We start from the raw sequence: 24,583 nt of genomic DNA, 5'->3' as shown, positions 1-24,583 counted from the left end.
CCTTTCTCCCAGCCCCCACCCCCACCTCCGGACACTATTTTGGGGAGGGAATTAATTAGCTATCGATTTCCGCTGGCGGAAGGAATAGGATTCCGTGCTGCTGTCCACTCACCCCCAAGCCTGGGAGAGGGGGGATTTCTATCCCCTGCCCCACTCCCAACGCAGTTCCGCTGCCATGCTCACATCCCCCGCCCTCTAGGGAAGTCGCAGAGCGGTTCTTGAGGAAGAGCCCAGGGAAGGGTCGCCCTCCGTTCAGGGAGTTGGAGGAGGACAGCGAGGGATGGTGGGGAGGCAGACAGAGCCTGGGAGGCAGGTCCTGGGTCCTAAAAGCCAGAGGGAATGTTACCTGGTTGGGGGGGGGTTGTTGCGAAGCAAGTAAGAATCCAGGAGGAGGTGACCGTGTTCTGTGTGAGGAGGGAGGCATGTGTCTGCCAGCGGCTGTGGGGCAGAGGCTGGGCTTATGCGGGCGCCTCCAGGGAGGGGTGAGGGTAGGGTCTGAGCCTGCAGCCCCTCAAGGCTCATTACTCATTCTCCCCACAGCCCGCAGCTCTGCAGCGCAGGCTGGCCTGGCTCAGTGCCGGGGGCGCAGGGGCTGCAGGGCTGACCAGGAGGACACCCCAGCCCTCCCTGAGTCCTCTCCCTGGGGACCTAGAGACCTTGGGGCAGCTTCAGGCTTCTGAGGCAGAGATATCCCCAAGAGGAGTGTGAGCTGAGCAGACACCTGGGTCCTTTCCACCCCACCCCCCACCCCATGCCCGGGAAACGTGCTGCTCTTTCCCTTCCTCCAGCCTCCCCACCCCAGGCCAGGCTCCTGCTGACCTAGCCTCCAAGCCACCCTTCTCCCAGGATACAGGGTGTCCCTGCTGACCTAGGGTGCCCTATCCTCCCTCGGCCCCCAGTACTCCACTCTCTGGCCTCAGCAGCAGCCCTTATCTCCAGAGCTCTCCTCCCCAGGGGCCTGGCCCATTGCCTCCCACAACTACATCAAGTAAACTGTGCCCCCTGGAGTTGTGCAAGGAAATGGCCCCTCCCCTGGGCTCATGCGGTGCAGTGGAAGTCCCCCTGCACCCACAGCGTTTAGGCACTGTCCTCCAAGACCTACTCTTCTTCTCCAGTGCCCACTGCCAGTGCAGGGACATTGGCCAAAGCAGCCCCGGCGTACCCTGCATGCTCACTGGCATCCCCATGCAGTGCACACTGCTGGCCTGGGGCCACCACAGCTCTAGGGAGCTGACCTCCCCAGTAATCCCAGGATTCTGCACCCAGTCAGCTCCCTAGTGTCCTTTGCCCACAGATGGACCCTGCAGCCTCAGGCCACTGGTGACCAAAGCTGGAGGGGGTGGGGCTTGGGGTGACTAGGCTGCCCTCAGGACCCCTGCCCACTCTCTCCCGGACTCTACTCTCTCCCACTAACTCTTGCTGGGTCCTCCTAAGCCAGACAGCCTCCTCCTCATCCTCCCACAGCCAGGGAAGGGCCACTGTAGCCTCTGGGCTGCAACTTTTGGGCTCCAAATTCTGCATGAGGCGTGACCCCCATGTGCACTGTCTTATTTAATCCTCCAGGTTCTAGGAGGTACTTTTGTCACTCAGGCTTTCAGAGGAGGAAACTGAGCTTAGAACGACATGTTCACTTGCCTGATGTCACAGTGCGGGTGTGGGTCTGCTGGCTGCAAAGTCTATGGCCTTTCTTCTACCTCGTACTGTCCTCAGGCCACAGGGCAGTGTCTGGGGCTCAGAGCCCACCCTCCTCTGAGCTGGCCTTCACAGGGGACACTACCCTCTACAGGCGCCCAGACTCTGAGCCCACCCTGGAGCTGAGAGAAAGAGGCCTCAGAGCTCATGGAGTTCATCTCTCTCACTTTTTCCTGAGATGGAAACTGAATCCCAGAGAGGGGCAGTGACTGAGCCGGGATCACACAGAAAAGCAAGACTAGAACCAAAGTCACTGGCCTTCCATTCTAGATGCTTCCCACTGTACCCGCTGATCCAAACCTGGGCCTTCCTGCCTGACCAAAGTCCTCAGCCCCGACTCCACCAGTAAAAAGTGAGAGAATGGTGTAAATTCTGGGGTGAGGAAGTCTGCGCCTCCCCTGGCAGAGCCCTTGGCCAGGGGCCCTCCCCCAGCATCCGCACAGCCCCCTCTCTGGCCATGCCAACACAAACACACACGCACACCTCCAGCCATGGGAGTGCCAGCCTCCCTCTGGCTCTCCTCTCCTCACGCCAGCATCCTCTCATGCCAGCTGGGAGTGAGACAGCAGGGGCCTCCCCCAGGCGCCAGGGAGGAAGAGCTGGGTTTACACACATTCTGGTGGCCCCAGAAGGCAGCACGTGGACAGGTGGGAGAAGTGCGTGTTATGGGGGGGAGATTTTGGCTCATGCTAAAGAGAAACTTGCCAGCAAGCCAAAGCCTCCAACAGTGGAGTAGGCTGCCTCAGGGGGTGGTGAGTTCCCCGTCTGTGGAGGTGTGCGAGCTGAAGCAGGATGACTACTGCTCAGAGATACTCAGGAGGGGGCTCTTGAATCATATGGGAGGGGGACATCAGACTGCTTGACCCATCAGGTCCCTTTCAGGTGCAGAATGTTTTTTGGAAAGTCTCCTCTCCCCTTAAAACACCAGGCAGGATTAGCAGACTGCATAGTTTTCCTGCCTTGCCTTCCTGCCCCTTCCTGTGAGCCCTGATGACCTGGCAGAGACAAGGGAAGACCCCCAGCAGGTACACACCCAGCCACAACCTCAGCAGTGGGCAAACAAAAGTTAGTGCAGTGGTTAGAGGCACTGGTTCTGGAGCCTGGGTTCAAATACCAGCTCTACCCTTGTCTAGCTGTGTGACCTTTGGCAAGTTACTTAGCCTCTCTGTACTTCAGTTTTTTCATGTATAAAATAGAGATAATAATAGCATTGTGAAAATTAGAATTAATATATGTAAAGCGCTTAGTACAGTGCCTAGCATAAAATGTGAAAAAGTGTGTGCCGTACTAATGATGATTTTAAGACTCCTCAGCCTTTTACAGTTTGCAAAACTACATGTGTATAGTGTTTCCTTTGATTCCCACCAGCACCTGGCAAGGGAAGTAAGCAAAGCAGGTATTATCATTTCCCTTCTTACACATGAGGAAACTGACATGCAGAGGGGAGAAGGGGCCCACCCCAGGTCACACAGCTCATAGGTGGCAGGGCTGGGACTCAGATTTGGTTCTGTCTAACTCCCAGCCCTCGTGCCCTCCACTCTGCCTGAGAAGGTAGAAGAACAAGTGAATAGGTCCAAAGACAGGTGGGCTGGGAGTGAGTGGGCATGTCTGTGGGTCCCCTGAGCAGGTCTCTGGGCACATGGAGAGAAGTGCGAAGAGGGCTGGGCACAAGGGGTGGCAGCTCGAGGTGTGCAGGATGAGAATGATGAATGCTGCCATGCGTGTGGGGCTGGGGAAATGGATGGGCCGGGGCGGAGGTACAATGGGGTGACTCGGTGGGGTGGGGGCCAGAGCATGTGGGACCATGGGGGTAGGCGGTGGGAGAGATGAGCTCCAAGTGTCCCTATGTTTTGCACAGCTGGGTACATCAACCTGGGCGGGTGTGGCCCAGTGATGCAGAGGGGACAGATGGTTTCCAGGGGCGGCCTTGTGAGTAAGCACAAGGTGCCTGGAATGTTCTGAAAGGTACCATGACAGGTGTGTGTGTGCAGGGAAGGTTATGATAATGATAACAAAAATAGCTGCCGTTTACTGGGGGCCTTCCGTGTGCCTGAGAAATACATCCAATGAAGAAAAGGTGACAGAGCGCTTAGCACGGAGCCAGGCACACAGTAGGTAAACAACAAATACGGTTGTTACTATTGTTGTTGCCATCATAATCATCTCATCTACTCTACATAACATCCCTGTGAGGTAGGTGTGAGGATCCCATTTTACAGGTGAGGAAACTGAGGCTCGCTGAGGAGTAGAGCTGGGTCCATGCAGCCGCCCCCTCACCCCGCTGTGCTAAACAGCCTTGTAAACGACAACAGGTGCCATGCACACACTGGAAGGTGTGCGCCGGACCATTTGTTGAATGAGTCTGGGAAAGCCCACAGGCCTGTCGGTGTGGAAGGGGCCGGGGTGGGAGAGCTGCTCCGACAGATGGAGCAACAGGGTGGGTGGCGCGTGAGGACACACAATCGGGGCATCCCCATGGGGGCTGGGCCCGGGAGCTGTGAATGAATGGACGGTGTGTCTCCAGTGCAAAGGCAGGTGTAGGGGCCTGCGTGTGAGGATTAATGCTGGGGGCGGGGCTCTGAGAAATGGGGGGTGGGGAGGTTCAGAGGGAGGGCAGGCGTGGCTGAGTGCTAGGCTCCACTGGGAGGGGTGGCGGTCGTGGTCAGGACGGGTGGCAGAGCCTAGGGCTTGAGGGCTTTCTGAGGGTACAAAGATAAGAGAAAGAGTAACAGGGAGAGTGAAAGGGGGAGAGAGACTTAGGGGGTGAGCCCAGACATAAAGGGTATGTTCGCATGCATGTGTGCACCTGTGTGCACACACACGTGAACACATACAAAGGCCTGGGCAAAGTGCTTAGGACCCAGACAAGCAGGTGGCACTTAATCATGTGCTTATTGGGGGGCAGGGGGCTGGTGTGTCTGGGAGGGTGTGCATGTGTGGGTGTGTATACCTGGGAGTGATGGTGCGTCTAGCAGGGGAGGGTCTGTCCCAGGGAGTGAAGGCATGTGTAGCAGGAGCACAGGTGTGCCTGACATGGCTGGGAGCCTGCAGAGGTGAGTGGTTGGATGGGGCTGTGTGTGTCTGAGGGTAAGGGCTGGCAGTGCTGTGCTGGGGGCTCTGGGGGCATGTAAGGGCCTTGTGCGTGTCGTGTACATGACAGCAGGGTGTGTGGGGGAGGTCTCTGAGGCAGGCATCGAGGTGGCGGGGAATGTGGGTGGTATGCTGCTGGGAGGTGTATTGTGTACGCAGGTGTGTGTGCTCCTGTAGGTGTGTGCCTGGGTGGGTGCCACCGAGCCTGTGTATCAGTGTCAGGGTGTCTGTGTCACTGACAAGGGCAGGCGGGAGGGAGCAGCCAGGCCTGGGTAGAGACTGAGAGTGAGGAAGGGAAGCCGGGTGCCCAGCCCCTCCGGAACCCAGCCCCCTCCTCTTGGGAGTCACTTGTCATAAGGACTCAGCCCCAGCCAAGAAGCCAGGGGAGGCCCAAGCTCCTGGAGAGAACTCCCCAGCAGCCATGGCCTGTCTGCCAGTCCCGCCCACCCCTGTGGATCTTAGATGGGTCTGAAAACACTTGCTCTAGCAGGAACGAAGAACCCCCAGCCAGACCCTTCTCCCCTGCCCCAGAAAGATCCAGCCACACCTTGGATGCCAGCATCCCTGGAGCCATCCCTGGCAGCAGGAGGAATTAGGGACCTGAGCGGCTGAAGCTCCCACAAAACGGAAGGCCTCACAGTTAACAGACCAGCAGACCTCCCTCCTCTCTTTCTTCCTTCCTTCCCCCTTCTCTCTTTCTCCTTCTCTGGCAAAAGACAGAGAATGTGAAACCCTAAAGTCCACCCTCCCCCAAAAGGAATGCCCAGAGCCTGGGAAGGTAGACTAGAAGGAGGGGCAGGAATGAATGAGAGAATCCCACCCACCGTCCCCCCAACACATACAAAAGTGAGGGTGTATGGAAGCCCCCAAGGTAGTCAAAAGGACTGGAGACCCACGACTCAGCCCTAAGATTTATTCCATCACTCCAGGTCTGGACAGCCTCCCCCTTCACCTCCAGGCACCAAGAAACAACCCCCTTCCAGCCCTTGCTGGTCCAGTGAGGCACCAAATGCCCTCTCGCAGGACTCAGGAGTGGGGCGAGAATAAAGGAGACAACAGCCCCTCAAAGCCAATTTTGCCCCCAAGAGCCCTTCAAGGGCTCATACCCCAGCCCAAAGAACCCAGGGCAGACTGCTGCTTCAGCTGGGTGAGGGGGCTGGGACATCAGAAATGGTCCCCTTCTCTTTAGGGGTGGGGGAGCAAGCCCAGGGCCCTGCAGCTCCCTCTCCCCCTGCAGCACTCTCTGACCAGAACCTTGTCGCCGCCCCCAGCGCATTCCCACCCCAGCACAAGCCCCCTCCTACTGATTTCCCAGTCTCCCTCTCTCATCACCCCCAGCCTTCCCCCGCAAGCTTCCGCTCCTCTCCCTCAGACCCTCATCTCTCCACCAGCACAGACCATCTCTGCCTCAGCACCCTGGCACCTTCCCCTTTGCTCCCTCCCAGTAACCTCCTCTCCCCTTGGCTCCCATCCCCGGGAAAGCCTGGTCCTCAGTGGGTGCCCCCAGAAGGAAGCCCTTGGCCTGGCCCTGCTCCTCCCCTCTCCACTTCTCTCCTCTCTCCTCGCCGGCCCCCTCTCCTCCTCTTCCCACGAAGCTCAGTTCTCGCTGGTTTCTCCCCTTTAGACCCTCCACAGCACAACAGCCCCTCTGGCCCAGCGCTGCTTCCAGCACAGACTAGGGACCCCCTTTAGCCCTCTGAACGCCCCTCCCTCCCTCCCCATCCCTTCCCCCAATGACCCTCCCCTCCCACCCCCTCCCTTCGCCCCAGCTCAGGGCCAGTGCCCCTTCCACAGAGAGCCTCCGACCCCTAAAGCCCCCCACCAGCGGCTTCCCCTCCTTGCTGTCACCCAGCTAGCCCTCTCAGCGCGGCGCCCGCGCCCCCCATTCATCCTTCCTGCCTCCCCCGCCCCCTCCGATCCGCTCCCCTCACCCGATTCGGCTCCCAGCCCCCGCCTGTCTCCGCCGCAGCCCCCCCTCCTGTACCTGGGTCTGGGGGCGCCAGGAGCCGGAGGGTGGGGATCAGAGCTGAGGGCCGCCGCGTCTCCGGCGGGTGGCAGAGCCAGGAACAGCAGTATCCGCCGCCTCGCGCCTCTCTCGCTCCCCGCCGCGTCCCCGCCCGCCCGCCGGCCCCGCCGCGGTGCCTCTCCGAGGAGGATGCTCCGCGAGTCAGGGCGGCTGCTCCCGCCGCCGCATCCCTGCAACACCGACTGACGGCAGCATCAGCACCAGGGCCCGCCCCCCAGGCGTGTGCATTGGACCGCGCTGCGCTAACGGACGAGCGGCGCAGCCAATGGGAAGGCGCAGAAGCCGCCAGTCCCGCGGCTCCACAGGCCCACCTCCCTCCCCCGCGCGGGACCCGGGCGTCCCGGCCCCGGGGCTCTCGCGCTCTCCGCCGCCTCTCCAGTCCGTAGCCCGGGCGCCCGGGCCACCAACCAGGCCGACCACCAACCCAGCCTCAAGGTCTTTTCCGGGAACTCAGGCGCCCTAGCCCGTCGCCCTTTGGGTTGGGCCCTTGGGTCCCGCACCCACCCTCCGGACGACGGATCTGTGTGGCAGCGCCCAGGGCTGGGACGAGCCGAAGGAGAGGCTGTGGAGCCGGACTTGGGGCACCGCGGGAGCAGGACTGGCGCGGGGCCGGGGCCGCAGCGCCCTCTGCTGGCTACGCCCTGGGGCGGACCGGGTCTGCGAGGAGCTTAGGGAAGCGGGACCTGGTCCACAGCTGCCTGCCAGGGGGCTTTTTCCACCCGGTAGCCTGGCCCCCCTCCCACCGCCTGGGGGCCCCCTAGCTTGGAACCCCCAGAACTGAGGAGGGAGGGGCTTTGCTGGGATAAGCACAGAGGTAGGGCGGATAGGGAGAGAAGGGGTCAGGGTAGACCTAGGAGCTTGGGGTTTCCCAGTCCTGCGTGGAGCCCTGGGCTGGGGTGGGAGTAGGTTTGGGAGCGAGATTGCGGCTTCACATGCCTGGTCACTGAGGGAAACTGGCAGCAGCCCCCTTCTCTGCTCTCCTCCCCCAACCTATGAGTTTCAGAGTTAGTGTGGTACTGGGGTGTAGGTCTTCCCTGTAGGGGCGTCTGCATCACTGTGCATGTGATGAGTGGGGGGGGAGGGAGACACCTCTTCACTCAGCCAATAAAAGGTGGACCTGGCACCTACTGTGTGTACCACAAAGTTGGACACTGGGCTTCTGAATCAGGCAGCGTGTGTGTGTGTGTGTGTGTGTGTGTGTGTGTGTGTGTGTGTGTACACCAGACCATTCTGCCAGCTCACTCCAGGACCCTAATTTCTGTTGCAGGGTCTGTGATCTGCACAGCTGGTGGTAGCTGGCACTTCCTTAGCCAGAGGCAACAGGCAGGAACACGCACATTCAACCATTAATGCATGCACATGGGGACACGGAGCCATGCATACCTATCCGTGAACAGGAGGCATTCTCAAAGAGACACACAGGGGCGCCTGCAGAAATGCCCCACCATGGTAAGACACCCACAGGAAGCACATACTTGCCCAAGAACACACACACACACACACACACACACACACACACAGACACACACACTTGTACATACAGGTACCTACATACTCGGAAATGAATATATGCCCAGGGAACAGGTGCACACAGGGGACCTGCCCAAGGGGTCATCCTCCCCCCTGAAGAAGTTTGCACAGAGTGGTCAATTACTGAATGGATGACTGTGGACGACCACCACCAGAGGGAACCTCCCTCCCCAGCCTGTGAGAGGGACCCAGGAAGGGCTGTTTCCTAGGGGTTAGGAAGGGCAATCCCTGAGCCAGGTCCCAGACTTAGGGCCCACTCTGACCTTGAAGAGACCCTCAGGTCATCCTGACAAAGGCCACTGAAGGAGCCAGAGAATGGGAACTGCTGAGTCAGGGCCTATGGATGTGAAATCACCTCTCTCGCCCCACAGCCCACTGCCCCACCCATTCCCCACTGCTCCTCTTCCTGCAGCTTCCTCAGACTCACACATAATCTCTCACACACACACCTGTCCATCCAGGCACCAGGGCATACATGGACAGACAGGGGCAGTGACTGGGATTAACTCTCAGACCCTTATAGGTAAGCCTGGGCAGGGAGGGAGGTAAGGGTGAGCACTTGTCTCCTGTCCCCATCCTTAGCTTTGCCCATCAAGGGCAGAAAAGGTCACCTGGCAGCTGCTGCACCTCCCTGCTCCTCCCACCTACAGGGATGTCTCTCCACAAGGTCCTCCATGCAGTTGGGACCTACCACCTCAAGACACACCCCACATACACATACAGGCACCCACCCAATGTGGACACTTGAGTGATATGCTGAGCACACGCCCTTCTCCCATACACACAGGCCAGTGGGGACACACGGGGGAGAGGAAATGCAGTGGATACAGCATGCATATCCATGCACACACATGCACGCACACACACACACAGAATGTGAAGCTCAGACATATGCAACCATGAAAAGACAGGCACACATCACATCCCAGTTGGGGCAGAACTGGGCACACATATGCATATGCACACACACACACACATACACAGGGAAGAGTCCAGGCTGGAGCTGAGGGGTGGTGGGAAGGGGAGCCGACCAGGCTGCAGGGATGGAGGCAGTGCAGGAGGCGGGTGGCGCAGGAGCGAGCTGCTCTTCACAACACAATCGCCGTCTGTTGTTATAGCAACTCAGCCCCCAAATCGTGAAACGGATATTACAGCCTCAAGAGGGGGAAGGGCTGGAGGGGGCTGAGGACAGAAGGAGGAGCAGGGGGGCACTCAACAGGGGACAGGGCTGGGGGGGGCCCAACAGGGGGCAGTCCTGAGCTGTTGGAAGGGAAAAGAGGGTGATGCAAAATAAGGACTAAGCCAGGGTGAGTGGGATCTCAAAGGTGGAGATGGACCTGAGGTGGGGGGACCCTGGAGGGGCGCTGGGGCATTCACGGGGGAGCTGAGGCCATTGCCATGTCCACAGATATTGTGCTTTGGACTTGGGAGTGCTCAAGTCTCCATCCCCAAGACAATCCCACAGCTGCTGTAGGACGCCCCCAGTTTGGGGGGCTGTGGAGGTAGCTTGCACTCTCAGGGATGCTGTCTGGAGCCTCCTGACCCCAGGGGCAGCCTGGCCCAGCTTCAGAAGCTTTAGGAAACTCCCAGACCAGCTTTAGAAGTGGCCTCAGCCTTCTTCAGGTAGCGGTGACCCCCAAAACCTCTGTGCTGCAAGCTTGGGAGGGAAGAGCTGGGTTGGGAGAGGCTGCCGGAGGCTGAGAGCAGGATCAATATGCATTTCCTCTGGAAGTCACTGTCCTTCCGGCTGGCAGCAGTACCAGGCCGCTGGAAGGCTGCAAGGCCAAGGAGTGCAGCCCCCATCCTGAGGCACGTCCAGCAGGGGCCTATGACTGCCCAGTCCCTCTCTCCCTCCCTTCCCCTATAGCCAGCACTCTGGGCTGCCCCCTCCCTCCCAGGACTCCAGCACCCCTTTGCCGGAGGTGTCCAAGCAGGAGCTGAAAGGCCACCTGTCAAGCAAAGGAATTTTGTCTGTGGGCTGAAAGCTGAAGGTTATACATGACCACTGGGCCCAGCAATTCTGGGGTGCAAAGATGCTCTAGTTTCAAGTTTTAGATCCCCAAGATTCTGGACTCTTCAAGATTCTTATGTTCCAAGGTTTTTGAGTTCTAAGGTTCTATCCCCAAGGTTCCAGACACATGAGATTCCAGACCTCCCAAGTTTCTCCAGCTACAAAGCTCTAGATCCTAAGATTGTAGTCCTTGTAATACAGCCCCCCAGGATTCTAGGCTCTGATGATCCAGGTTAATTATACGGGCCTTTTTATTCCATCTGGAAAATACAAATATTCACAAGAGTCTGTACAACCTTAGGGACACCAGCCCAGGCCCTATCCTTAGCCGCATGCTACCCTCATGCCCGCCCCCAGCCCCAGCCTCCTGCCCCAGCACCCCCAGGCTCCCTGCTCTGGTCCAAGTGTTTTCTCCAAGGCAGGAATGAATCCTTGATCCAGTCACAGCTGGGAAAAGAAAAACAGAGGTTGTGAGGAGTCACTCCCCGGCCTGGCCTGTGTCATTTGGACAGAGCACCGATCTCCCTAATACCCTCCACCCCACCCCAGCCCTAAGTGGGGAGGCTCCGCTGGCTGTGGGAGGACTCACCATTGATTACAAGTGGATGTCAAACACCCCATCTTCCACCGTCTGCACCTCCTCCTCACGGATCTCTGCTGGGAGGGGGGGTTGTCACAGAACCCACTCCAGGGTCCCTGTGACCTCGGCAGCCCTTCCCCCCATCACAGGAGGCACCCGCCCCATCCCAGAAGCAGACCCATCCACCAAAAATCAATTCCCTGAATGACCTAATGGCCCAATATTTGAGGCTCTTTTTCTAAGTTTTCATTTTGCTGCAGCTTTTTCACAGCCACAGATTTGTCCGGTGCAGTTTGCTGTGTGTACTTCACATTTTAGATCCCCGCACTTCTGGAAGGCTCGATGCAAATGGTTTTATCTCTTCTATTTTTGAGGACTTTGCCCTTTGCCTGCCTCTATTTTTTTAGGACTTATACCAAGCCAAATGGTTGTGGTCAACTGTCTTAGACCCCAGTTTAACATAGTTGCTCAGACTGTTCTCAGCAAAATAATCATTTGGCCAATTGTCACTCAGCAAACTGACCTAAAGCCACCAGAGACCCCAAGAGAGCCACGAGGAGATTACTAGGGCCGGGACTTTTCTCAGGACAGCCTCTAGAGCAGCCAAAAAGGGAAATGCAGGCAAGTGGCTCATATAACACCTTCTCCGATCCTTTGTCAATCCCTCTAACAAAGTAAGAGTGTGCCTGGAATCTTAAGGCCTCTTACACTTTAGACATCTTTATAAATTAGGGTCCCTCCTCAGCCTGAGAAGGTCAAGGGCTCCCTGGCCACCTTCTGGCACCCTTACCTGTCCAACACTTTCTTATTGTCCCATGAGCATAAGAAAATGATGAACTCTGGAATGGTTTCCATCCTGCATGAGTTAATACTTTGCCACCATGGCCCTGGATCCCTCCCTCCCAAGGCCTGTGCAAATAAGACTTACCTGGAGGCCGGGAGCCTCGCCTGCCAGGGCGGGGCAGGGAGAAGCTGAAGGCGCGATGATGATGGTGGGTGTGTGTGGGTGAGGGTGAGGGTGCAGACCCCTCAAGACTCACACTCTGGGCCCGGCGCCGGCACTCCACGGACAGGCGGTCCTTGCACTGCTTGTGGCAGTTCACACCACAGGCTGGGGGAGGGCAAATGGGGAGCCCAGCCAGGGCCATGGGTCAGAATCCCCTCCATCCCTTCAGGCAGGTCTGCACCTCTCCCCAGGTTTCTTTGCACCCGAGCAGTTGCCCCACCAAAATAAGAATCTCCTTCCAAAGTGCTCTCTTCATCCTAAATGCCAGTCTATGCCCTTTCCAACATTCTCTGTCCCGGCAGCTGCCTCACCAAAATAAACATCCTCTTAAAGGCTACCCTTTCACATCAATCAGCATGCCTCTCTGGTTCCCAGGGACTCCACTGCTTGGCAATTGCCCCACCAAAATAAGAATCCCCGCCCTAATAGTAACTCTCCCAAAATCACTGCCCAGCAGCCCTGCCATTCATTCCGTCTCACCTCGGCATTTCAGGCCCTGCTTGTAGATGCCCAGGATCTGCAATAGAGGAAGGGGCCGTGCTGGGGAGGGAGGGATTTAGAGGTGATGACTCTCCCTCTCCTTTCTTGAGGGCAGGGACTGGGGTCTTAGAGCCGCCTCAGGGACAGGGACAGACCACAGCAAGAAGAGAGGCAGGTGGAATTAACCAGGTTTGCCTCGGCTGAGAAGGCTCTGGCAGGGGCGGGGCCAGAAGGGGCGGGGCATGGGTGGGATGGAGTCAGGGCTGGAAGGGAGTGGCTTGGGCGGCGAGCAGGTAGGGGGCGCTCACCAGGGCTTTGCAGTGGCGGCAGGCGACCGGGCGCAAGGAGTTGCTCTCCTGAAAGTTGTGTACGAAGCCCATGCGGCCGCCCAGCACAGAGCTGGAGCGCAAGAAGTAGGAGACCATCTCCTCCCTGCTGATGCAGCCATCCCTGCAGGGGGGTCGGGGTGGGTGCTTCAGCTCGAGCCCTCCCAGGACTGCCCACCACTGGCCTAGCTCATCCCTCTCGGAAACCCCTACCAAATAAAAGGTCCTCACTGGACTTCAGACTCCTGGTGCAGGGAAGGGAAAGCACTGGCAGTTGTAGTAGCTGCCATCAACTGGTGTGTGGTCTTGGGCAAGTCACTTTCCCTGGGTTTCCTTCTCAGAACAATGGGGATCATATTCCTGCCCTGATCACTTCACACTTGGTGTGCAAAGTTAAAGGGCTGTGCACTTTCCTGTGGAATCACCAGCCTCAGGTTCCCAAAGTGTGCTCTGCACACCAGTCAGGAGCCCTGAGAATTAAGAGCTCTCTAGGGAGTTCTGGGCCAGATGAGATCAGGGAAAGCTGTATCCCTCTCACTCTCGCATAATCCTGCTGGAAAGACGCCTGCAATCTAGGGTTCCCCACATAACCCGGGGCTTCCAGCAGAACCCTTTTCTTCCCTTATATCTTAGAGCATGTGTTCTGGACACAGACCTCAGTTCAAATCCCAGCGCTACTTCCCTGTCATGTGACCTGTGGCTAGTGAATCTCCCTGTGCCTCAGTTTCTTTATCTATAAATGGGCATAATGAGAATTCCTATACCTCATAGGATTTTTATGAGGATTCAATGAGAAAATGCACGTGGCGTGCTTACAACAGTGTCCATGCAGGTCATGGATCCTCAGCCACTAGGTCTGGCCCTCGTTTGGGACTCCCACCCACTGTATTTGGGGGTCCATAATAGATCCAGGTGGCCCTTCAAATCAATGGCACATTGGGACAACTGGCCATTGAGAAAAAGATACAAATCTAGATGCCTACCTCATACTGTACATGAAAACTAAATTCTCACTGAATTGAGAACACTAATGTAAAAAATAAAAATCATAAATGCACCTGAAAAGATACGAGACTAATTTTGTAATCTGGAGGGGCTGAGGGCCTTTTACACATAACACAAATCCAAGAAGCCATAAGGAAAAGACTGACATATCAAACACACAGAATTTTTTAAATTTTATATGGAAAAAGACAACATAAATGACAAACAGGGAGAAAATATTTGCAAACATATTCAACAGCAAAGAGTTAACATCCATTAACAGATATTCTAGAAATCAATGAGAAAAAGACCAACGAACCCAGTAGAATAATGGACAAGGAATATGAACAGGCAATTAACAGAAGAAATGTAAGTGGCCAATAAACATATAAAAAGATCTCCTATCCCCATTACTATTAAAAGAATGCAAATTTAACCAAGATACCATTTGCCAATGAGACTGACAAAATTGTAAAGCTTTTTATAGCATCCACTGTTGGCAAGGAAGTTGGGAAGCAGACACTTGTACACTGCTGATGGGCGTGCAAACTGCTATAACCTTGTCTGAGGTCAGTTTGGCAGCCTCTCTCCTAATTTAGAATGTGCATATCTCTTGATCCAATTATCCCACTTCTAGGAATTTCTCCTACAGAAATACTGGCCTGAGTGTATCAAGTAAAAGGATGCTCACAGCAGCATGGTGTATAATAATAGTGAAAAACAGGAACAGTCTACATGTCTATCAGCAGGAGAACGGTTAGGAAAATGATGGGCCAGCCATACAGTGGAATACTCTGCAGCTGTTCTAAAGAATAAGGTAGTTCTACATGAATCCACAGGGAAAGATGTCTGTGATAAAGGGTTAAGTGGAAAGTAAACACAAAAGCAAAAAAAGCAAGGCATGCAGTTCTGTCAAGACAGTGATTAAAAAAGAAAAAGAAAAGCAAAGAAAACAAGAAAAAAGAAAACCCCACTGCTACAAATACCTAGATGCTGGTTAAAAATATATCAAAAATTGCTTTAAATGCACAGGTGATTTTGCAAGAAAGAAATGGAAACTGCCAAGTTCCAGAAACAAAGAGGGGTTTCATGATGAAGCAGTGAGCTGGGCAGATCCCGGGAGGGAGCTGCTGGTCTCCTTCTTGGTGCTGGGTTTTAATACCCAACCAAAGGCCAGGCGCACAGCCTGGGGCCTACATGAGGCAGAGAGTTAAGGCTGAGACCCCTCCATGAAGCTGGGGTCTCCAAAGTCTCAAAGGGCTGCACCCTCACTGAAAAGGTGGCCTGGAAAAAAATCCACCCACCAACCCAGGGAAATAACATGGAACTCGAATACCTTTGCCTCAACTCTGGGAGAAACAACAAAGCAACCACAACAAAAGCCACAAGCAGAACTGGATTTATACTATAATCAGGTTTGTCTGTGAAACAGACACCAAACACGCAAAATGTCTATCGGTTTGCACGTGCATAGGGAAAAAAACTGGAAGGGTACACATATTGCCAAAGCATTAACATTGTTAACAATGTTTAATCATGGTAACCTCTACTGGTAGGAGAGGAGGGAGGGAACTTTCACTTCTTTCTTTAAGCACTTTGTTCATTATAAATTTATTTGACTAGCTGTTTTTGTTTTTTTTTCCGCCATGGATTTTTGTAACCTGGACATAAAAAACAATAGATTCTTGGCCGGGCGCGGTGGCTCATGCCTGTAATCCTAGCACTCTGAGAGGCCGAGGCGGGCGGATTGTTTGAGCTCAGGAGTTCGAGACCAGCCTGAGCAAGAGCGAGACCTTGTCTTTACTAAAAATAGAAAGAAATTAATCGGACAACTAAAACTATATAGAAAAAATTAGCCGGGCACGGTGGTGTGTGCCTGTAGTCCCAGCTACTCGGGAGGCTGAGGCAGTAGGATCGCTTGAGCCCAGGAGTGTGAGGTTGCTGTGAGCTAGGCTGACGCCACGGCACTCACGCTCTAGCCAGGGCAACAAAGTGAGACTCTGTCTCAAAAAAAAAAAAAAAAAAATAGGTTCTTGAAATCCAGGTAACATTAAAAAATAAATTGACCTGGGATGGACTGTAAATTTTGATTGGGGTTTCGTCTGCTCAGCAAAAATGGGGCATGAACATGGTTGCAGGGGGCATGTTTAACCTACTTCAGAGAACCAGCTGTTTTTCCAAATTGTCAGCATATGAATTGTTGATAAGCAAGTGGGTGCTGCTAATTACAGGCATTTCTTATCTATTCATTAAAACAGGCTACCCAGGAGCTCGACTTGCCCACACTTTTTGCCAGCTGTGAGCTCCACAAATAAAACAGCACTTACATAGCAATAGTCCCCAGGCCATGGTCTTTGCAAGATTCAGGTGGAGCCCCCCATCTGTCTGAATTAGTGAGGTAACATTGCGCCTCCACAGCTGGTAGCCTCCCCTCCCCAAAAAAGCAAGAGGCCCTCCCCATGTGGGTAGCTTCCCCGGCCAAGATCGTCTGGTTCAATGGCCTGGTATTGCACATGAGGAACCCAAAGCCTGGGGGAAGTGGGCCAGGCTGCCTTCCCTCTGCCCCAGTCCCCCAGTCCTCCTCACTGGTTCTGGTCGAGGTCCCCAAAGGCGCTGAGGTAAGGGAAGTTCCCACGGATGATCTGGAACTCTTCCTGTGAGATGTGGCCATCCCCATCGACGTCAAAGTTCCGGAACACAGACTGGGGCGCACAGAGGGACATACGGGGGTGGGAGAGGGAGAATAAAAGGAACGTCGGGACCCGTCCCTTTTCACGTTCCCAGTCCGTGTTAGGAAGGATGTCTCAGAGAGGCTCCCCCACTCCACCACGGGGACCTTAGTCCCGTGCAGCCAGCCTGCTGTACCGTGTGCCTCCTGGGGACTGAGCACTGGTCCTTGAACATGGCACTAGTGCTGGCTCCCAGGCAGTGCTCTGGCCACCCAGCCTTTACTGACCACTGCTTCTGTTGGTGGCCGTTCCCCCACCGTGCAGGCTGCAGGAGTCTCACCTCCACCATCTTCTCGATGTGCTCCACCACAAGGGCCTGGTCCAGCTTGGGCTTAGCAGCTGAGGTCCACTCCTCCAGCACAGGGGGCCGGGGAGGTGGTGTGCAGCTTGTGGGGCTGGTTGGCTGTGGGAACAATCAGGCCTGAGCTAGGGCCAGAAGTGGAGGGAGCCCAGAGCCCAGGGGACCAGAGCGGGGAATCTCGGGGAAGAAGGGGGCCTGCCCAAGGCTACTTCCCCGCCCTGATGTTGCCTCTGTCCAATAAGAAGTAAGGGCGAGGTAAGTAGCTTCTAAGAGCTCTTCTTGTCCTCATATCCTGGGATTCTCAGGTGGGCCAAGTGAGGAAGTGGGAAGGCCCTCCCTCACCGAGGACTTGGAGCGCGGCTCCCGCTGCAGGGACAGCTGGTACAGCTCATCCTCCGTCTGATACTGATCCAGAGACACCTGCAACACACAGGTCTGATCACACCCACTGGCCCCTACTGTTCACAGGAGCCCATGGCCCAGAGTCCAGAGCCCAGTTCAGAAGCCAGACTCAGGACAAAGCCTGGCTGAGAACTCACCCCAGCAACCCCACGCTGGCCTGGCACATAGACCAAACCACAGCTTGGCCCCAAATCTTGAACACAAGGCACTGCCAAGATATCAGCCAAGAAGCCAGGTCAGAATCCAGCCTCGAGCTCTGAGATTCACCTAGAATCCAGCTCAGATTTCAACCCTGATCCTGTCCAAAGCCCAGAAGCACCTAAGAACTCCACTCCAAACCCAAAACCTAAGTTCCAGCCAATGTCTAGAACCTTATCTATAACTAAATGAGAACCCAACTACCACCATAGACCCCCAAACCAAGTTCAAGGCCAAGCCCAAAACTTCACTCAGAGCCCAGGACCATGTTTAGAAACCATCCCTGCCCGCAGAATCCAGAGCTTGGCCCCAACCCTTAAACACAACCCACTGCCAGGAACTCAACCCAGGACTCAGGCCCAGCCTCAAACACAGCACACAATCCACGTGCCAGCCTCAAGATCAGACCCTATCTCAGCATTCACTCCAAACCCTAGAGCTCAGGTTAGATCTGAGCTCCTTGACCAGAACCCCAAACCCAAGGCCAAGGCCAAGGCCATAGCCAGGACCGATGGAGCTATCAAGCCCTGGTGCCTGGCCCCTCAGCCTGCCTGCCCCCAGCCCCTCACCGTGAGCAGGCTCAGCAGGTCAGGGTTGGCTTGCACCGGTGGCCGCAGGCTGGTCACCATGGCCAGCTCTTCCAGGATGCTAAAGAGCTGCTTCATCTTGGCCCCATTGAGCTGGGTCCTGGCAGGGTCCAGCCAGTCAGGTAGCGCCAGCTGCAGGGCCACCAGATCCTTAAGGTGCACACCCAGGATGGGGAAGCGGAAGCCCACGCAGGCTGCCAGCCGGCGCCGGTAGTTGCCATAGTTGCCCGTGGCTGTCACTAGTTCCATCAGACCTTCCCAGAGCTGGGGGAGGGGGGAGGCAGAGGGTCACACATACACGCCCCACTCAACCATCCTCCCCACCTCGGCCCTGGAAACGTGGAAGCAGAGGAAGAGGAGTCAGAGTGAGGGATAGATGAAAGAGTAAAATCCTCCCATACTCTCCCCCAGCAGCAGTTCTCTCAGCCCCTGGAGGTCAGAGTTCATAGGTCATGAGTTCAAGGCAACACCCACTGCCAAACACACCACTAGACCTAGGCACAGGTTTTCATCAACATTTAACAGAAAAAGAAACCAAGGCTCAGGGAGGCAAGGCAGCACAGGGCAATGACCTAGAAGAATGTTCCTAGCTGCATTGTCCATTCATAACAGCAAAAACTGGAGAAGCCCCAAATGTTCAACAATAGAATAGATACATAAAGTGGGATAGACTCACAATAAAATACTATATGGCAATGAAATAAATGAACAATTGCTCCACATAACAGAATGAAAAGAATCTCACACCACGTGAAATGAAAGAAGCAAGATATAAAATAACGTATGACATGATTCCATTCATTTAAAAACAGGCCAAAAAAAAACCCACATTGTTTTGGGATGCATAGGTAAGTGGTAAAGCTGTAAAGAAAGCCAAAGTCATCATCACAGAAGGCAGCCATCAGGTACCTCTGGTGGGAGGGAGTTACGCTCTAAGGTGCTGGGAGCTTCGGGGGGCTGGCGATTTCCTACTTCTTCACGTGGGTAGCGGTTACACAGGCATTTTCTTTATAATTTTTCTTTACACCATTAATATGTTTTATATACTCTTCTATATGTATATTACCCAATATGTTAAAAAAGGAGAAGGAGAAAAAGTGTAAGCTTCGGGGTGAGACAGACCTGTGAGCCCCCACTCTGCCATTTCCACTGTGCGACCTGGGAAAAGCACTTAACCCCTCCGAGCCTCAGTTTTCTTATCTGTCAAGTGAGGACAGTCGTGCCAGCCCCCAGCGCTGCTGGCAGGACACAGTGAGGCCAGACCTGGGAAGCATTGGCCAGTCCCCTGTGGCAGGCACCTTGATGGTCTCAGGGCTGACGTGGCTGTGGGTCTCCTTGAGGCGGGAGATGGAACTGTGGCTCAGGCCCCCGATCACCGCCATCAGCGTGTTGAAGTTCTGCAGCCGCAGCAGCTTCTGGGAGGCAAATGGGGAGGGGGAGGCAGTGAGTCACCAAGTGGGCCCAAAACTTAGCCCAGCCTTTCTGGAGAGAGGCAGTGGGTTTGTGGAAAGGAGGGCTCGGCCAGACTGACAAATGGGGAGGTCAAGGGTGCGGAGAGGGGCAAGCACCTCTGCCACGTGGACGAAGTGGGTGATGACCAGGGCCCGTTGCGGGGCTGTGGGCTTGCTGAGGATCATGAGCTGCACCCACTGCGAAACACTGTTGAAGAGGGAGATGAATCGCTCCAGGACAGGGTTGTCCACGGTGCAGCCGTGAGTAACAAAACTGTGATAGTCCTGGAACTGGGACGGGTGGGAGTGGCCTCAGCGCCTTGCCAGCCTCTCCCCTCGTGGATGGCCACTCCTCAACCTCCAGCTGTCCTTTGATGGTTACACTGTAACCCCAAGCCCACACTGTGACCCAGCCTACCCCAGGGACCTTACCCCTCTTGAGACCCCCTTATAACCCACACCAGACCCCTGGTCCCAAGCCCTCGGGCCACACCAGGATCTTGCAGAAGGAGCGATACTCCAAGTAGGTGAGATGCTCCGCCAGCTCCAAGGGGTCCAGGTGGTCAAACAACAGGGACATCTTGCGCTTTTTCTGTTCCACAGGGTTCCGCTGGGTCACCTGCCGCTTCCACTTGTAGGTGGGGCTGGGGGAGCAGGGGTAGTGAGCCCTTTGCTGGAGATGTCCCATGCCTTGTGGCCCCGCACTCACGCAGACACGCCACTCAAGCTGACTGAAGACCTCCACAATGCGCGGTACTGTCCTAGACACTAATGACCCCAGTCCCAGCAACTCCTCCATATCTCCCACCCCCGTCATGCACTCAACACACGTTTATGGACAACGTACTCTGTGCCAGGCACTGTGCTAGGCGCTGGGTATACAGAGATGAGTAAGACACGGTTCCTGCCCTCGAGGAGCTCACAGTCTACTAAGGGAGACAGACACAGAAACACACAATCACAAAACAGCGTGACACATGTGCAGAGGTCTTTGTACAGGAGTCTGTACAAAATGCCATGGGAGAACAGAGGAGGGAACAACAAATTCTGCTCTGGAAGAGCTCCGAACCCTCAGAGCCCAGACTTCACACTTGAGCCAAGTCTTGGTAACATGGAGGAGGAGGCAAGGGGAACATTATGAGCAGACACCACGGTGGGAAAGGATGCAGTGGCTCAGACAATGGAGAGTGGACCCACGTAGCTGCAGCATGAGGTGTGGGGGATGGGCGGTGGGCTGTGGGAGATGGACAGGAAGGCCAAGCTGATGTCAGACTACCAAAGGCCTTAATGCTCAGATGAAGGTGACAGGGAGCCATGGAAGATTTTTAAGCAAGAGAGTGACATGACCCTCATTCATTCAATTCAACAGACATTTATTAAGCACAGATGGTGGAGGATGCTGAGTGCCCCCTAGCCCTCTGAGCTCCCCCCACGCACACGCTCTCGATGTCAATGAGGCTGCTGTGCCGGCGGTTCCCTTCTTGGTCTAGCAGAGCCTTCAGCTCCTTGATCTGCTCAGCCAGCTCCGGGTTCAAGTCAAACTCCGCTGGGAAAGCTGAGATCCAGTACCTAGTGGAGGGGCAGAGTCATCCGAGGCAGCCTCCCCCATCCCCTAGTGGGTTACCCAAGGAACTAATTAGCACCACAGTCCCCCAAAGAGGGGCAAAGAGCCTCAAACTGTGATTCTCCCTCTCCCAGCTCTTTCCTTCTCCAAGTTACAGAAGACCCTGAGACAACCAGCCCCACTGGGCAGATGAGAAAACTAAACTTCAAACCTACACCACCGAACTCCTAGAATAGCGCTCTGTCCACACCTTTGGGTTCTCCTGAAGCCTGGGAGAACGGAGCAAGAGGAGAGGCCCAAGCCCGAGGAGGAAGACTCACCTGACCAGGTGGCACGTTTTCACCTGCAGTGAATTGGAGTTGTCCTTCCGGGATTGTTGGTAAGTGAAGGAGAGTCAAGGAAAGCAAGAACAGCGCCTAACTCTAGAACCTCTAGAACGAGAGGCAGCGGATGGGGCTGAGTTCCGAGGGCGGGGCCTGGGGGCTGTGCCTGGCTCCACGGGGCGGGGGGGGGGGGCGGGGGGGGAGGGAGCTCGCCGGAGGCGGGGCCTGCGCTCTGGGAGGATGCGTGGGGAGTGAGGCATGAGCTTTGCGGGGGTTGTATGGGGGCTGGGGGTGGGGCTAGGTTCTGGGGGAGGCTGAGAGCAGAGCCTAGGCTCTGGTGACAGGAGAAGCAAGAGGCGGGACCTGGACGGGGTCTTAGACTCTAGGGGGGCTGAGGGAAGGCCTAGGCTGGGGAGAGTCGGGGGCAGGGCCTGAGTGACTAGGGCGCAAGGGTGGAGCTTAGGTCCCAGAGGGAGGCCGGGCAAAGCCTGAATTCTGGGATACAGAACCGGCCTACGCTTAGGGGCAAAGCTCACTCTCCGCCTGGGCTGGGCAGCGGGGGCTCGCTGGTGGACCCCAACGGCAGCGGCCTTGGCGAGGCTTGCGAAGGATATATATGGAGCAGTTTTGCTGCCAGCTGAGAGGAGGGGATGTACCAGGGGTGCATCATGAGGAACATGCGCACCAGCTGCGGGTCCCGCACCTTCCCGGAGTCATCTAACTCGGAACAGTCAAAGAGAGGCGGGCTGACGCTGGGTCCCGCAGCCTCAGGCCCTAGACCCTGCCCCGCAGCCCAGCCCGCTGGGCATCAGTCCCTCCAACCCCACTCCCGACCCCGCCCACCTCCCCGTTTACCCAGGACTGCAAAACCAGGAGACAAACTAGAAAGGAAAGGTAGGGTGGGAGTGGGAGAGGGCCTGCCCTGAGGAGCTGGAGGAGGGGAGCGCCTGAGCCAGCCCATAGTCCGGAGGGGAACCAGCTGGGGCGGAAGGAGCCTGGGTTCCCTGGGGTCAAGAATCCAGAGGTCATTTCCTGAGTGCTTGGGGGAAGGGGCACCCTTCACCAGATAAGCCGTCCCCCATCAGCCGGAAACAGCTCCCAGGCCGGAGATAGCGAGTTCCTCCGGATCCCCTGGGAGACAGATAGTGCCCCTCCCGTGTCAGAGCCTGGGACCCCGGCCCTCCCATCACAGCCGGCTCGGGAAGGCTGGGGAAGGGAAACATTTCATATGTCTGAAGCTCATGCGTCTCTGCCCTGTGGTGAAAAGGAGGTTTTCGTTAAAGAGGCTGCACGATGCGGAGCTGGGTGGGTCCGGACCAGGGGTCTGCTCTGGGAGGCAGGGGCCCCCCCGAGCCACTCACCGAAGGCTTCGATGCAGCCGCGGAGCAGCTCCTCCACCGTGCAGCCCTTGTCCAGGTCCAGGGTGCCCGCCATGGCCGCCAGCGCGGGTGGGCTGGGCCCAAGCTGCGTTCCGGGAGCCTCCCAGAGCCTCCCACCGGGTTAGCACCGAAGCCCTGTCCGGGAAAGACAGCCGGAGTCTGCGGAGGCGCGGGCCGGGGGAGCGGCCCCACGGGTAGGAACGGGGCGGGGCGGGCACGCCCCCTGCTGGACAGGGGAGGAGTTGTCCGCTGCAGCCACTCCCGGGGTTAAACGGTCTGGCACTGGATGGTGCAACCCGCTAGTTGGGAAACCGACCAGCCGAGAGGCTTCCGGCCCACCCTAAGGAGTCGCGGGAGGGCCGAGGGGCTCCACGGCGATGGGGACGAGCCAGGACTCCAGGGGCTAGCTGGTGCCCCAGGCCCCCGCAGGCCCCCTTCTCCTCGCGCCCTCTCCTGAGGCACCTGCAGCACCCCGCAGCTCAGCTCTGCGCCTCGCCCGCTTCCCTCCCTCCTCAGCCTCCCTTCCCCCGCAGGGTTATTTTGGGAACCCAGAGCCTGAGGGGACCTCGGAGGAATTTCTCCCTGAGTTGGGAAGGGGGGGAGGAGAGAACCCAGGCGTCCTGCCCGCCTCGCCTCCTCCAGGGCGCCCGGGAAGGGAAGGCGGGGCTGTGGCGGTCCCCAGGGGCCTGCACTTGGAGAGGCGGGCTGAAGAGGAGAGGAACATTCCTGGGGCAGGGGTGGGGGGCCGCTGCGGCCCGGAGGCGTCAGCTGGAAGCCTGAGCCTGGGAACTGAGCGCTCCCAGGCCACCTCCGTGAAGGTCCCAGGGGTCCCGGCTCGGCTCTTCCACAGACCATCTTTCTCCTTAGCCCCCGCTCCTGACCCAGGGCCCCCCTCTTGCACAAGCGAACTGTAAGGGCACGCCGAGTAGGGTGCCCAGAAGGGGGCGCTAGCGTAGTGAGGGGTGACCAGTGCATGCATGACACAACTCTGGTCACTGGCGGGGTCATATGCGCCATGCAGGGACAGACACCATTCCATACCCAAGTTATTCACCGGAGGCCAGGCGGCTGCACTGAGGTGCAAGATGTCCCGCTCATCCACACCGGGGCCACAGGCACTCGCCTCCCATCCTCCCGCTCACACACAATGGCACCCACACCCGTGCACACCTGCTCGGAGGAACCCTCAGGCACACACACCCAGTTCCTCTACCCCAGAATGCAAACCCGTGGACGAGGTCGCCTCCCGGACCTGCTGTTCACTTGAGCCAGGCCAATCTCGAGTCCTGCCTCCACAGCAGCGCTGACATCGGCACACGTGTGCACACACCCAAGACAGTGCATCTCCACGCATGTACACTCTCCCACACACATGCACACACCCCCGTTGGTGCGCACACGCCCATTCCTCCGCCCCCCACTTCAACCGCTCTGCAGGGCCTGCCCTGCGGCCCCAGCGCCCTGACTCCCCTAACTCCCAGACCCTGGCAGAGTCGCCCCACGGAAAGGTACCTCGCCCCCACATACTCCCCCAGGCTGTGGGTGGGGGTCCTCTACGGAGTTCTCAGGCGGACTTTTCCTATGAGCCACCTAAAGCCATCCCCGCCTGGCTCTGCTGCTTCCTCGCCGTGTGACCTTGAGAATTACTTGGCCTCTCGAGCCTCAATTTTCTCATCTGTCAAATGGGGGTTCGCAGGGGAGGGCCCCACTGAGGTGTGGCTGGGAAGAGCTTGGTGCGCCGCGGATGCCCCCCTCCCGCGGGTAGTCCAGAGCGCCTCAGCTTTCGCGGCAGCTCCCTCCTATCCGCGACCCGGGCCACAGACTACCCACCCATCCGCCTCCCCGAGCCCGCCCGCGCCGTCCTGGGGGAGCCCAGGGGGCCGCGCCCTCCACTGCCTGGCACCCGGCCAGCGCTCGCTCGCTC

General features: G+C 56.9%; 2 protein-coding genes across 4 annotated transcripts in view; both read right to left on the bottom strand.

Moving 5' to 3' along the window:
• NRXN2 (neurexin 2) overlaps positions 1-6,977 on the bottom strand; it is a 107,887-nt gene extending 100,910 nt beyond the window's left edge. For both annotated transcript variants that reach the window (XM_012665222.1, XM_012665237.1), the window contains exon 1: positions 6,767-6,977. The gene's annotated coding sequence lies outside the window, so the exon portion shown is untranslated. The remainder of the gene's footprint in view (positions 1-6,766) is intronic.
• Positions 6,978-10,579: 3,602 nt separating this feature from the next.
• Positions 10,580-23,970, bottom strand: RASGRP2 (RAS guanyl releasing protein 2 (calcium and DAG-regulated)). 2 transcript variants are annotated; one of them, XM_012665499.1, is made up of 17 exons: positions 23,887-23,970; positions 22,642-22,794; positions 21,895-21,997; positions 21,278-21,340; positions 20,831-20,962; positions 19,887-20,037; positions 19,511-19,684; positions 19,241-19,357; positions 17,925-18,206; positions 17,098-17,175; positions 16,735-16,857; positions 16,312-16,427; positions 12,724-12,865; positions 12,416-12,452; positions 11,858-12,040; positions 10,939-11,006; positions 10,580-10,796 (listed from the first exon to the last, which is right to left on the bottom strand). In XM_012665499.1, exons 2-16 carry the CDS (start codon positions 22,712-22,714, stop codon positions 10,945-10,947), a joined length of 1,836 nt encoding a protein of 611 aa, XP_012520953.1. In that variant the 5' UTR covers positions 22,715-22,794; positions 23,887-23,970; the 3' UTR covers positions 10,580-10,796; positions 10,939-10,944. The 2 variants fall into 2 exon arrangements, with proteins under 2 accessions (XP_012520953.1, XP_012520952.1); XM_012665498.1 differs by lacking the exon at positions 23,887-23,970 and having other exon boundaries at positions 22,642-23,647.
• Positions 23,971-24,583: the final 613 nt, after the last annotated feature.

Source organism: Propithecus coquereli, unplaced genomic scaffold (genome assembly GCF_000956105.1).
Source record: "Propithecus coquereli isolate 6110/MARCELLA unplaced genomic scaffold, Pcoq_1.0 Scaffold120, whole genome shotgun sequence".
In the NCBI taxonomy this organism is placed as follows: domain Eukaryota; kingdom Metazoa; phylum Chordata; class Mammalia; order Primates; family Indriidae; genus Propithecus; species Propithecus coquereli.
The sequence above is the reverse complement of the archived record's forward strand: the minus strand, read 5'-3'. Positions and strand labels throughout refer to the sequence as shown.

What these genes read in the sequence shown, in the direction of transcription:
- RASGRP2 (XM_012665499.1), bottom strand. Translation starts at nt 22,714, where the DNA reads ATGGCGGGCACCCTGGACCTGGACAAGGGCTGCACGGTGGAGGAGCTG. An exon ending in AAAACGTGCCACCTGGTCAG is followed by an intron (nt 20,963 to 21,277) that starts GTGAGTCTTCCT and finishes CCCCTCCACTAG; the next exon opens with GTACTGGATCTCAGCTTTCC. An exon ending in ACCTGCTGAGCCTGCTCACG is followed by an intron (nt 17,176 to 17,924) that starts GTGAGGGGCTGG and finishes TGTGTGTTGCAG; the next exon opens with GTGTCTCTGGATCAGTATCA.